This window comes from Lissotriton helveticus, chromosome 11 (assembly GCF_964261635.1).
Source record: "Lissotriton helveticus chromosome 11, aLisHel1.1, whole genome shotgun sequence".
In the NCBI taxonomy this organism is placed as follows: Eukaryota; Metazoa; Chordata; class Amphibia; order Caudata; family Salamandridae; genus Lissotriton; species Lissotriton helveticus.
Genome location: NC_136072.1, coordinates 152,654,604 through 152,669,686, shown reverse-complemented (window position 1 = coordinate 152,669,686; position 15,083 = coordinate 152,654,604). Strand labels below are relative to the sequence as shown.

Sequence of the window (15,083 nt, the reverse complement as noted above, 5' to 3'; positions counted from 1 at the left end):
ACAAAGTAGCGACCACAGTAGTCCAGTATTTACGCACACTCCCACAAGCCCACGCCAGATGCCAGAAGTCTGCCCATGGGCTGCTACACAGCTTACAGGCGTCAGTGTCCCGAAGTCTATATTTAAAAAGTTTGTGTGGCATGTGATAAACTTGGTGAAGGTATTTAAAATGGATGATGCGTAGATTTCCATTGGAAATAAGTGCGCCAGTCAGTTGGCAGCAGCGTTCCCATTCTATCGGCATCAAATGGGGGTCTAAGCGTTCATTCCTTTTGTCCAAACTTCTGGAGGGTGGGGGAGGCCTATCCTCATTAGCTGCTAGGTAAAATTTGGCAACGAGCTTTTGACGGGATGGAGAGAGAAGTAGGGTGTGCAATGCCAATAATGTTGGTGGTTCTGCGGGGAATGTCGGGTAATAGGCTTGTAACGCTTTTTTAAGTCTGTGGAACAGAAAAAGGAAGTGTGGTTTTGTTTTGGATGTAGTCCATGTCATCCGCTGCTAGGAAGGTGCCATTGGGGTATAGATCCTGCAATTTATCTATACCCACTTGCACCAGCGTATGTAGGGCCCCCGCCTCATGAGTTACTGACAGACCAAAATGATAAGCCAAGGGTAACAGTGGAGAATATAATGGGAGTTTACCGGCCACTTGGCCCAGCGCCTGCCAAGCAGCGATTGTAGATTTTGTAGCATTAATTGTGTCTCTGGGAGTGATCCTGTCTCGATGTGTGAGGACAGAGTGTAATGGAACTGGGTGTGATTCCCAATGTTCCACTGCTACATGCGCGATGAAATCATGAGATGCATACCAGTAGTGTGCATATTGCGCATGTGCACAAAGATAATACAGCTAGATGTCCGGTATGCTGAAGCCCCCATGCTTACAGTCAAGGGTGAGAGTTTTCCAGCCCACACAAGCCTGCTTTCCGCCCCACACCAGCCTAAGAAGCAGGGAGCGCACTATTTTGAAGAATTGCTGGGTAAGAGGGATTGGTATGTTATTGAAAAGATACAGGTACCTAGGCAGCAGCACCACCATCTTTACCAACGCAATCCGATTCTCAAGAGAGAGCGGGAGATGCACCCATCGGTCAACTTGTTGTTCCAGCGACGCTGTAGTAGTGCCATAATTCTCAAGAATAACTCTACCCGGATCCCTATGTACCCATATGCCCAAGTACTTAACCGACTCTGTAGCCCAAACCAGAGGAAATTCAAGTGCATGCGGAAGTGTACACTCAGTTATTGGCATCACCAGCCACCGACTTTTCCCAATTGATATGTAACCGGGAGAAACGGGCAAAGCGAATATATTCCAGCAGAACCGGAGGCAGGTGCTGGTGAGGTTCGCGTATGAAAAGCAGCATATCATCCGCGTTGAGAGAGATGATTAGTGGGCGGTGGAGAATAGTCAGAGCCGCCCGTTTATGACATTGCCTAATGAGACAGGCTAACGGTTCGAGTGTTAGCACAAAGAGGAGTGGCGAGAGTGGGCAGCCCTGCCTAATCCCCCTAGTAATTCGTATATGGTTCAAGGTGTGTCCCGCTTGGATCCGCGCTGTGGGATTCTCATACAGAAGACGTATCCAATTGACAAATAAAAGAGGGAATCCCATACGTTGCAAAACATAAAAAAGATATCCCCATTCAATTGAATCGAACCCTTTTGCAGAGATTGACCATCTGAACTTGCGAATAGATCACATGTCTTCGAAACTGGACTAGCATGTGCTGCGCCTTGGGGAAGCCGAGACACGCATTTCTACTGCTGAGGATGGGCTGCACCAGGTCACCACCAAGGCTGCGTCCATGGAAAAGGTCTTAGCTGTTATCCAGGCCCGTAACGAGAATTTAGAAGCTAGATCGCGAGGAAGGGCAGCATGTGGCCCAAAATGCATTGGGTCATATCAATCACGTCACGCTATAAGGCACGGTGAATCCCCATATGTTTGGGAGAAAAAAGCTTGGATAGGCCTATATGTTAAACTTGCTGTTGAAATACTCAACTGAATACTAATGGCCAAAAATGAATTATGGATGAAACTGGAATCTAAATAAACATGGATTAAAAATGGATTACGTTTTCTAAATTGATTCGTTGGCGAATTCTCATTTTCCCTGTGCATCCTGGGTCGGGGAACTCACTAGAATTTGCTCATGGACAGAGCGCATCACAGGGTTTCAACCTACAATTTTCACAAAAGCCATTTAGCCACACAGAATTTTGGTGTGCAGCTACCATCTTTGTTGAATCAATACATGGACGTGACTGTACTGAACGGTATGTGTACAGTGTATGTACACTTAGTGCAAGTGCACCTGCAATGGTGCATTACATGGATGACACTTGGTTCCCTTTTGGGACACCCAGGAATGCCTATTGAAGACATGAAGAGTAGAGGAATAATCCCAGGCAGATGTTTGTATTGCTGCATTCCTCTGAGCTGGGTTGGACACACCGAGGGAAGGGAGAGAGAGAGACTTCCCATGTACAATCAAAAGGGTGTTCTTTGATTCAGTGATGATCACAAGGAAGGGGCCTGGGCACATCTCAGGCACATCTCAGGAAGAAGATAGGGCTGGTAAGGGATTTATAAAAAGATTGACAGGAAACCCAGGATTAACCTTTTTATGTACGCATCACTGTGGCTGACATCCAAGTGTGAACTCTTGTCAGTTTGAATTGGCCTTGTTGGACCCTGGGGGACTCGCTGCTGAAGGTACTGTGGCACCATAAACATTTTTGACTACTTCCAAATAGTCAAAAGAGGACTTATAAGTAAGGCCTACTAGTAAGCATTCCCTGCATGCAGCCACCAGTGAATGGGGAATAAACCCAACCAGATTGCAAGGACAGGGATTTTTCAGACAAATACTAGAGCCCGACCTCAAGGGCATTGTGTTATTGCTTAAAAATGTGATTATTTCTTTGAATGCATAGAGTTAGAAATAAAAGACTTATTTTTCATACAAAAACAAGTATTTGACAGGACATTAATTTACTGGCATTGATGCTGAGTGCACTTTAAGTTACGAGTCATGTTCACTGACCTGTATCTACACGTCCCCCAGATGGAGCCTTTCACTGCTCATCCACAGTTACCACTGTGAGTCAAGTACAGAAGGGGTTCTTGGCCCAGTTGCGCAGGATCTATAGTAGGTCGGTCCCCAGAACATGAGGAGCAAAAGGCCTCAACCACCATGGTCAGTTCCAGTAGCCCATTCGCGCCCTGTGGCCATGTGAAAGGGTTTTTGACAGTGTGTTTAAGATTCACCATTTGAGTCACACATACAGGATATTAAGATTTATGGACCAGATGTATAAAGGGATTTTGCGATGGTAAAGGCTCCAACTTTCAAAATTGGAGCACTCTCAACTTCAAAATGACCTTTTGGTATGTACAAAATCCAAATTGTGATTTGGTAACATGTTACTGAATCAAAGTTTTGGTTTGCGAATATACACCGAATTGCTATTTGGGCTTCACTTTCCAAACGCAATTTGCAGTTCGGTATATTAATGTTTTGCGACTAAAATCTAGTCTCAAAACATTCATATTTTACATACTACATAAAGGTAGTAGTACCCATTAGCAAACGGACCCCTTAGTGAATGTTGACAAAAACTTTTTTTAGGAGTAGGCCGTGGTCCATTTTCTTCTGTCGATGGATCCGTGGCGCGGTTTTAGGCTGAGTACACATATAACGGACTCAATGATGAAATTCCATGGATGTCATTACAGCATACCCGAGCCCTCTCCTTCAGTATGTTCCCTTTGCCCTCACTATGAAGGCTGCTTTTGGCTACCCAGTTATCAAATGGCTTCGTTGAACACAACACTTTCCAACTCTTGTTTGAGTTTACTGTCCCTGACCATATGCTGTTTTTCATATGCACTTCATTTTAAAATGTATGTTTTGTCAATATTAGTAACCATGACTTAGTGTGGCAAAGTTATACCACTATAGTAGAGTTTTCCCACTTTCAGAGCTATATGATGTGGCTAGAATGTAGAGCAACTAATAAGGATACATTGGTGGGTAATTTGCTTTGTCACCTATAAAAGTGTGAAAATAATTGCGATGTTAGATATTCATTCTACGTACAACCAGATTGCGTTAGCTCCACGGTGTCACTATCTTACCGCTTTTGTCACTCCCAATAGGGTAGACAAGGAAGAAAACGTACCCTGGTCTACGGTCTACACAGAGAGGAGGCAGATTTTGAGGTATCAGAATTTGGAGTGGGCACCCCGATAAAGGAAAATGGAATTCCTTTAACCAGATTGTCAGATTAGATCAGAGGACGAGGTTCTTGCAGGAAAAGAAGATAGGATTTAGAAAATGTCCTGCAGCATGTGTAGGACAAGGGACATATTGTTACTTGCCAAGTATGGGCATTGAGGTAAGTAGCAGAGCGCCAAGGGCGCGATATACTAATGTATGATGCAACCAACGTTGCTGTGCTGCGTTATGTGGGAGGGCGAGATCAGGACAGCGCCTTATTTATGAAAACGTGCCACTGCTACACTCATCTCGATCACTGTTGCAGATTTACGCTGCCTTGCACCACGCACACTGCTTTGCAAATTGGTACAACGGTGTGTGAGTGATGTCTTGCATAGGTTTGGTACTGGAAGTATGACGTTCCAGTGCAAACCCTGAAGTACATGTGATAAGCTTGGAGAAAAAAAACATTTCTCCTACTTTGTGCTCTCCTCAAGGAGAGTTAATCTTTGACACACAAATCCATGTGTGGCTGGAACACCTATGTAGCACCCATGGAATGCCCCTTTGATGCAAAGTAATGCAAAGCAGGCAACTTTCCAGCAAAAATAAAGTTTTGTGCTGAAAAGTAAATAACAAATCGACACTTTGCAGTGATTTGCGTCACTTTTGGTGACTTTGCATTGGTGCCGTTCTGCACAACATTTGGCGAGTTTGCACCAGCGCAACGTGTTGATAAATCGTTCTGTGCTGAAATGCATTGGATGGATTGTCTAACCATATATTAGGGTATCCTAGGAGAGTAAAATGTGCAGAGCATAATACAAAAGGAGAGGTCAGGTAGGCAGACATGACCCCTTTTCTTAAATGGAGCTTGATCTGGTCTAATCCAGAATTAGTGCTAAATCAAGAGATCATTCAAGACTGCATTGCACTAGATAGGGCCCGTAGTATCCCGTAGTTGAGACACGTGAAAAGCACAACAAGGGTGCTAGGCCGGCCAGAGGTATTTGATAACCCAGAAATAATATGCAAAAAAGACCTGGTGTGGGCTAAGACCTAATTTTTATGCTTAGCGTCCGCAGAAAGAGAGGCCACAGAACTATAGAAACCTACTGTCCGTGCTCACCAGATTTTAAAAACCTCTTATTTTATGGAGCCCTATCTGGACATAGTCACTAAGGCTCAACACCGTTTTCTGTTGACGAGACTGAGGTTTAATTTTATACATTCTCTATTGGCTGAACCTTTGGGCTGGAGTAAGATAGAGGATTTGGGACCTTGCTCTTGCGACAGTTTTTTGAGGCAAGATACCTTGCACTGTGTACTGTTTTGCGACCACTATTTGCATATTCGTAAGCGTTTTATTTTTCCAATCTTAAAGGACAAAGGTTTCATACAGGTCAGGCCGGCCCCAATATATCTGCAGATGTTGAATAGCCCTTGGGAATTTTTTTATTTCGCTAGCTTTTTAGTATCAGCCATCAGAGCAAGGAAAAAAAAGAAATAATAAGAGCGTGGGCTCACCGGACTTGTATTTTCTTTTTAAATTCATATCTATCCCGTAATTTGTCTTTTCTTCATCCCATATGTATTTTATAATGCAAGAATGCTCATCCTCATTAGGTGTTGGTCTCTTCTTTTTTAATGCGTAAGTCTCCCCTTATAACATGTATTTTATATCTTACCGTTGAATTTTTAAGAGATGTATTTTATCTATGATAGATTCTGTATTATATTCGTTTTTTATGTGATGGGTATTTTAACATGCATTTATGGTTTTGAATAACTTAGTAAAGTGATTTTGACTGACTTACTGACTGACTGACCTACTGACTGACCTAAGGGTGGACCCAGAGCCTGTGGGGTGATAAATGAGTTTGCCAGCAATAAAATATGTGATTAAAAAAGGCTACTCGGCTACCAGTCCTCATGGAATTTGTGCACTTATAACAAAACTTCGGAAAGAGATTTAAGTATCCTCTTAATTAATTCATAAAGCCACAGAATCTCAGAAGACCTTTTTTTCAATGGGTTAATCATTGTGCCCTTCTCCACCCTTACTTGTTTCCTGATCTTAAAGAATGCCTTATGTTTTTTCTTGTTCTTTCCACTCATCTACCTCAAGTCTCAATAGTTGGAATCCGCTTAATTTGTTATGCCTCATGCTCTCTTTGTGTGCCCCGCATCCCTCAGGACCATTCAGTGCCATGCCTTTATCTACCTTTCCCCTGCCTGGGCATTCTGGCATGGCTCTTCCATCCTCATCTTTTTCCTTGTTCCATGTATGGTTGTTGATCTTTAAGTGGAATCAAACCGAGAGGAATGAGGGATCAATCACAACATATCTCCCTATCTGTGTGAAGCTGTGGAGGGGGGGCTGTCATCCCTTAGTAATCCCTTTTATGTCCTTGTCCACCCAATAATTACATAAAAAGAAGCAATATCGTTAAACTTCTTTCTCTTCACTCATTCTCACTCAATCCTTTTGGGAAAGAGAGTCCTATCCTTAGCTGGGTAAAGTACTATTCTTCCTTTGATGCTTTCCATTTCTTATTCTAGTGGTCGTGGCTTCCTGAATATTAAATTCAACTCCTCAATGAACTTATTTTCCTATGAACTTGTGCCATCAAAACTTTTGATCTTCTCTCCCTATATCTGATGTCAGCCAAGACTTCTGCTTAATTTGAGGTGGTGGCTTTGGGCACGGCACTTAGGACCTGATTCTGGTGCGGTTAGGAAAGCATTCCCACCTAGGGCCTGATTCTGATGCGGTTAGAAAGGCCTCCTAACAGCATTTGCTCCTTTCAAATCGGATCGGGAACCTGTCTTCCCAACCGAGGGCCCAATAATGATGCGGTTAGGAACATATGCTCCCATTGAAGTCACTGGGAGTCCAACCAAATCGTATCGGGAAGCATCCGGAAGCATCGTACTCTGTCAGTCGGACTCTTCCGATCCTAGTGGGTCAGAAACCATTTACAAACCGATTCGGTCGGGAAGCTTTCCAACCTGCATCAGAATCGGGCCCCTAATTGTTAACACCTGCACTTGTGACAGTTTTACATAGTGGTGCTGTTTTGATAATTTAGAACTGTTTGTATAATTTCGAAATGAGTAGAACAGCAATTGTTTATTAATTCAGTATACATCAAAAACAACTGATACCTTCTGCCCAAGCCATTTTTATAGCTTTGGGGACCTGGAATAGTCTGAATTGCCACACTTGTAGCAGTGTTCTGGCTTGTAGTTGTGTAGGTATTGCCATTGGCAATGCTGGCAGTGGCAAAGGGTGGTGCAAGCTGCGGAGGCCTTCTGATGAGGGCCCTGGCACTTATTGTTTTTACAAATTAAGCACTGGAAGACCCTTTGATTTTACTAACATTTTGAGAATAATACACTTACTTAAACAGGCATTCATACATGCTTCTTCATCCATCCTCCTTAATCTGGTCTGTTGTTGTCTCATTGATATGTTCCTTTAATCCACTAAGGTTGTGGCAATTGGCCAGCCCACTTCAGTCATTGGCTAATTTCACTGTGATTGATGGCATTCTGCCCTTGCTCAAGAAAACATCCACATACAAAGTAGTTCCCTTAAGTCCTAGGGACTGGTATGCCAGTGTGCTTTTTAAGCCCAGAAATGTTTTTGCCTTTAGCTAATTTGTTTTAGATTGATGAGGGCCCAGAAGCTTCTCCAACAAACAGGACGAAAAGAAAACAAACATTGACAAAGCCAAAAGGCTGGCAGCCAACCCTCGACCAACCGACACTAATACTAAAAATGGTGTAGATCTGGTGTTAGCCAAACAGTTTGTTTTTTACTAAAGTTATTTATATAGGGAATTTTACTTATTTTGGTATTCAGACCAATGTATGAAAAGGGCTGACTGAAAGACCGTATGGGTACATTATACATATCATTTGAGTCAAATCCAAAAGGTTTTGGGTAATGTCAAATCTAAAAAAGAGATTTGTCTAAAATTGTCAATGAATCCTAATTAAAGTGTACATAGAACATTTTCACTTTGTGGAATGCTGACATTCGTTCTTCTTTTGCAGATTGCAGTTGCGTTTACAAGTAAAGAGATTTGTTTCTATGATTTGAATTCCAAGCAAGAATTTGGCTGTGTCTGTGTGCAAAAAGTACAGGATTTAGACGGAACCCCTGTCAGCCTGGACTATTGGAACAATCCTGAGGATGGCAATGAAGCTGTGCTTACGTTCGGGGATGTCTTAGGACAGGTACATATCAGAAAATAGTAAATGTTTGTGCTTTTTGTTCCTTATCAGTTTATTATGCTTTCTACCCAATTACGAGTGGGCGGAACGATGTTTAAGTATTTACCGCACACAGTAAATACAGGCTGTAGGAAGGTGGCTACCTGACTATGGTTACCCCAGATTTTTTGCCTTGTGTTTAGCTGGTTTTTGACTTAGTTGACCTGGGTCCCTGCCAATCAGGGCCCCAGGCCATCTGCTCTCTCTGTAAAATGGATTCCATGTACCCTAGGTACATACCACAATTGGAAATGGACTCCTTGTCAGCCCCTGTATAATGCGCTATAGGTGCCCGGGGCATAGGTGCCACCAAGGCCTACCAGGGGCTGCAGCATATCTTTTGCCGCCCCTGGCTGGTTCTTAAATTGACACAACTGGCTGATCACTCAGCTGGGGCAAGGTGGTGTAATCACCCCTTGCTTATATATAGTATACCTATATCTAAACTTATATCTGGACACATATAAACCTGTGAGCCACTCCTATGGAAGGCCTTATCAATCCTGGAGGCAGAGTGCGTGGTTTAATGTGAGATGGAGCTCTAGCATGAGCTGAGCCTGTCTGCAGCCGTCGGGAACAAATCCCTAAGCTGTTTCAGGATAATGCCATACCATATACTCTTAAGTGCATTATAATCCTCGCGGTTATATAGCAACTTTGGTTTGGCTTTATCAAAACATGTCCTGTAAGGTGTCATACGATTTGGAATACTATCCCCTCGCCAGTTCTGGCGACGGGGATAGCATTCCACCCCTCTAGAGGGAGAAGACATGTTACTTTACTGAAATGCGGTTAATTTTAAAAAGAGCCTCACATCCACAAAATGGATGCTTCTGCCACAGACACAGGTCTGACCCCCTGCAGCTGATCGAAACTCAGCCAAGGGGGCCTGGACAAAGGGTTTCCTGTCGCAGGGCGGTGTTACACCCCCCCAGACAGGAGATAGTGGATTGTAGCAGGGAGGTTTGAAAGAAACCAGACACTGCATGGGGAGCACCAGGCTGCCCCTTGCATAATCCGGCCAAACCGGTTCTGGGGCACACCAGCCCCCATCCCAGCGCGGCCAGGATCAAAGGAAGGGGGTGTATCCACCCACTTCCTGGGTCCCACCCATAGGAGGGGACCTAGCAGGTAATCCAGCCCCCTAGATTCGAATAAGAGTGGGAGCAGTGCCAATGCACTTCAGATTATCCTGATGAAACATAAGAAATGAAACTCTGGACCCTTCGAGATCCTACTCGATGTAGAAGACTGAAGAATCTCCCTTGTGGTCAAGGAGTGACCACCCTGTGCAAACAGGCACCATCCAGCCATCAACATCTGCTTGTTTGCAGTTCCCGCCGGAACTCGAGCAACAGAGATCAACGAGATCTAGCTTGCCAGGCTTCCAACAGCCTGATCCACAGTCCCTGCAGAGCTGAGACCCATGGAGGCGAACGGAAGCGTGGGGCACGCTATCTTGAAAAGACCACGAGATGCTGACCGTGCAGCCCACGAGTGACCCTCGAAGCTGTACACCAGGGTTTGAGAAGCCCCAACCCTGAGCCACTCTTGCACCGAAGTTCAGCCCTCCACACGCGACGAGTGCTGCGTGGGGCCCTTCTGCTTCTTTTGGCTCAACATGTTGGTCCGGTCACTTGCCAGCTGGCTTGTGGCCCCTGTACCAACGAAACTTGAAATTCGACTTGCGATTCTGGTTGCTCCAGATTTGCACCAGCTCCCCTGAAAAGGAGCCCCCACTCTGACCCTCCTGGTTCGAGTGAGAAGCAATCTCCTGGGTTCGCGTGGATTGCTTTTGCCAAGTGTTGTTTGCTCTAATCTTGAAGCCGACAGCGCCGACGGCGAGAGCCTGCGTGGGACAGATCGTGACTTGCTCCTGGACATCGTAGATGCCCCAGAGCCCACGTGACAGCGGAGAGAAGCTCCTCGACAAACACCTGATTGCCTCCGACATTGCCTGGTTCCATCCTGGTTCCACCCTGGTCACTGCTGAGTGACCCAGACTCTGTCCCCTCTGCTTTCAGGTACTTTTCGACTTGAGTCCACCCTTGGACTCCACCGGACACTTCTCTTTCACCTCGCCTGCAGCCCTTTCAGCTCCAAGCACCAAGAACCTGCGTGACGAAACCCGACTCAACTTCGACCCTGTGCACCCGCTTGCTGTGGGTGAGATAACATTGCAACACCGGTGTTCCCACACTGGTACACACCTCTAGGGTCTGTGTCTTAAGTTTTGTCTTTCTAGGTTCAGCGGAAGTGTCCTTAAACTCTATTTGTGTAACTTTTACGCATCATTGACTTTGCATTGGTGCAAGCCGCACTTTACGTGCTGCACCCGAATCCCGCGGGCTTTTCCCGACTTCAGCATTGCTAGTCCCGACTGCTCCCAGTGATTCCCTAGGCCCTAGGCCTAACCACTGATCGATTGGTATCTCTTATACCACTTTTTTAGTATATGGTTTGAGTGGCCCCTAGGCCTCATCCAAAATTGTGCAACTTTGTATGCTATACTGTGCTTTTGATTTAACGCTTGTGCCCCTTTGTTCATGAAGAATACTGGGGATTGATTTTAGTAATAAATACATATATTTTTATAATATATACTTGTGTGGTGTCCTTTCATTTGATATTACAGGATTGTATGTGTTAAAACAGCTCGCTTAACACGACCTCTTAAGTTAAGCCTTTAGGCTGCTTAGTCCATGCTACCGCTAGGATAGCTTGTCTAATAAGGTTGACTTACAACCAGACACCATAAGGGTTGTTTGGACTGATACAAGGTGGTTCCAGAATTGGAAACATCATATATCAGGCCAACTTCTCACATTGGTGAGCAGCAGTGGGATTTGATCTTGCTGTTTGTTTTACCATTGCAATCTTTTTATCAAATTGAAAGATCACATCAAGTACCTCTAGGTACATATAAATCAAAAGCTTAGCATATTAAGTTCTACTTAGTAGTTGTAGATTAAAGGGATTAGCACACCCTGACTACAACTCACTAGCAAGGTACAGTAGGGAAACACTTAGTGTAGGTAGGTGCATCACTTACACCACACTAGAGTCATGTCTGACACAGGAAAGGCCTCAGGCTCTACTCCTGTGACAGTTGACCTTACCCAGGCAACTTCCAGTTATGACAAACTAACCCACAAAGACTTAGTTGCCTTGTGCATCTCAAGAGGGTTAAAAAGGGGCAGAAGTCCCACCAGTCCTTCCCTGATAGCCATTCTAGAACAGGATGACTTAGAAAAGGCAAATGCAGTTCCCTTAGATTCAGGAGATGGAGTGAACCCCCAAGCGACTGAGACCACCCCAGTGGAGGAAGAAGAAGAGGAGGTAGAAGGGGAGGAGGACTCAGATGTAGAGGATCTTGAAAGTCAGGATCAGAGGGGTAACCAGGTTATAGTTGCCAGGCTTAGCCAGGCCAACTTAAACCTACTTGGGAATGGAGAGGGCCAGCACCTACCCAGACCCTATAACATTCTCCCAGGCAACAGAAGAGTGAGATCTCCAGCAGGGGACTCTCATATTTCTAGTGCCTCAAGAGAATCTCAGAGAGGAATGACTCCCTCTCAGAAAAAAAGCATGAGGCAAGAATGAGGGCTGTCAAACTCCAAATAGAGAGAGAGGAGGTAGCCCTGGCTCAAGCTAGACTTGCCTTGGCAAGAGAACAGAAAATGTGTGGCTTAGATGCCACTGGTGGCAGCAATATTCCTAAAGAGAAACCCAGGTCCTATGATAGTAGAAACCTGACAAAGATTGTGCCCCCCTACAAGGAAGGGGATGACATCCACAAGTGGATAACTGCTCTTGAGAGAGCCTGCATGGTACAGCAGGTTCCTGAGGAACAGTGGGCAGCAATCTTATGGTACTCCTTTTCAGAGAAAGGGAGAGATAAGCTCCTCACTGTTAGACATGAGGATGCAAACAATTACAAAGTCCTGAGGAGTGTCCTAATAGATGGGTTTGGCTTAACCACTGAACAGTACAGGTTGAAGTTCAGAGACACCCAGAAGACACAGACACAGGACTGGACTGATTTTGTAGATTGTGCTACTAAGGCTCTGGAGGGTTGGCTACATGGCAGCAAAGTGCATGACTTCACAGGATTGTATAATTTGGTTATGAGGGAGCAGATCCTAAGTAATTGTCAGAACCAGCTCTTACACCAGCACCTGGTGGACTCAGATTTGACCTCTCCCCAAGAATTGGGAAAGAGGGCAGATAAATGGGTCAGAACCAGGATTAGGCCTAAGAATCAGGACAGTAACCAGAAGAAGGAGTCTACCAAGCCTCAAGAAAAGGGTGAGGATAAAAGTAAGGAAAAGACTTCCCCAGGGCCCCAAAACTTCAAGAATTGGGGTGGGTCCCAAGACACTTCTTCAACTCAGAGAAAACCTTATTGTCATGTCTGTAAGCAGGTTGGGCATTACAAAACAGACCCATGTTGTCCCAATAATGGCAATAAAGAGAATATACCTCCAAAGCCAGTTCCAACACCTCCTGTTACTGTCAGCAGTAATCCCCCAGGAAGTGGGAGCACACCCAGGAATCTGGGTGGGTTTACTTTTGGATCACAGGTGGACCCTGGCCTATCCAGGTCTCCATCACCCAATAATATTGTTTATGAGACTGGCATGGGGTTTGCCAACTTCTCTGATTGCCCAAATACTTTGAGCAAATATAGACAAGAACCCATCATCAATGGTTTGAAAGCTGAAGCCTTTAGAGACACAGGGGCTAGCATCACCATGGTGGCTGATTGTATAGTCCCCTCTAAGCAACTTTTACCAGGTGCCACATACCAGGTAACAAACATTGATGGAATCCGAACAAATCATCCCATGGCAGTAGTAAGTCTCAGCTGGGGAGGTGTCACTGGCCCAAAGAGAGTGGCAGTGTCATCAAACTTGCCTGTAGACTGTAATGATTTAGAAATCTCAGCCTGGGCTGAGGTTGAACAGGAAACCCATTCTAGAATGGTAAATTCCAATGGAAAGGTTAGTGGGGCTGTAATGGCTACAGCCCCAATTCAAGATATCCTCCCTGAAAAGGTTGGTAGGGCTGAGCAACTCTCTGCCCCATCTTTAGCAAAAGCTCTTCCTGAACAGAATAGCAAAGCTGTTATGATAACAGCAGAAACCCAAACTGAGTCCCCTCCTGAAAAGGTTGGTGGGGCTGTGATGGCCACAGCCCAAACTCAAACTGATATGTGTGTTGTGAAGCCTGAAATGATGGATAACTCCACACAAACTGAGAGCATGGGGGAGGAAGAGAAATCTTCCCCTCACCAGACATTAGGACATGATCAGCCTCCTCAGGGAACTGATCCTACCCCTGATGAAGGAACTGCCCCAGAGGTTGTTAGGCCTGGCCTGACAGAGCCTCTGATGGTAGTGGACCCTTCTCAGGTGGGACCCAGTCTGGAGCAGGTAACCTGCCCCTCTCTACCTTGCCTTAGTCAGCCCAGGGCTGCAGAGGACAAGAAGGACAGTGATACCCAGAGGACCCCCTGTCAAATAAAGCACCCCATCAACAGATTAGGGGCACCAAAACTAGTAGCCCTAGTGAGGTGAAAACTTTAAAAACTCCTGAGGGAGCCCCCTCAAAAGTAGTTAGGGACCTCCCACAGATGGATTCTGTTGGGCACAGCCAAACCTGGGACCCAAAGGGCCCAAACCTCAACTGTCCCTCCAGCAAGCCAAAGAGAGGGACCCAGCCTCCAGCTTTAGGTAGCCAGAGGTTGACCCTGAGAGCACAGTGCAACTCAGTTGAAGAAAGAAGGCACACATGGTGGAAGATACTTGGAGGAAGCTGAGCCCTAAATTAGTGGAGCCTCACTTCAATACTCCATATCCAAACCAGCCTCTGACTTTGCATAAACACACCCAAGGTAGTGATTCCCTATGGTGGAGTCCCTCTAATACCCCAAGGGTGAGGGACTGCTTAGTGGACCATGAGACAGGGGGTACCCATGCTAGTGCAGGTACTTCCTTATATGGCCACTCAGGCAATATAGGCTTACCTGGCCAAGGATAGCCTTATCTCCTTTCATTTGGGGGGGGGGGGGGTTATGTAGGAAGGTGGCTACCTGACTATGGTTACCCCAGATTTTTTGCCTTGTGTTTAGCTGGTTTTTGACTTAGTTGACCTGGGTCCCTGCCAATCAGGGCCCCAGGCCACCTTCTCTCTCTGTAAAATGGATTCCATGTACCCTAGGTACATACCACAATTGGAAATGGACTCCTTGTCAGCCCCTGTATAATGCACTATAGGTGCCCGGGGCATAGGTGCCACCAAGGCCTACCAGGGGCTGCAGCATATCTTTTGCCACCCCTGGCTGGTTCTTAGATTGACACAACTGGCTGATCACTCAGCTGGGGCAAGGTGGTGTAATCACCCCTTGCTTAGATATAGTATACCTATATCTAAACCTATATCTGGACACATATAAACCTGTGAGCCACTCCTATGGAAGGCCTTATCAATCCTGGAGGCAGAGTGCGTGGTTTAATGTGAGATGGAGCTCTAGCATGAGCTGAGCCTGTCTGCAGCCGTCGGGAACAAATCC

General features: G+C 45.5%; 1 protein-coding gene across 1 annotated transcript in view; it reads left to right on the top strand.

Annotated features, from left to right (window-relative positions):
* The window catches only part of WDR49 (WD repeat domain 49), a 676,266-nt gene that overhangs the window by 23,624 nt on the left and 637,559 nt on the right, over positions 1-15,083 (top strand). The window contains exon 4 of the mRNA XM_078668100.1: positions 8,291-8,473. Coding sequence (XP_078524226.1) covers positions 8,291-8,473 — 183 coding nt within the window. The remainder of the gene's footprint in view (positions 1-8,290; positions 8,474-15,083) is intronic.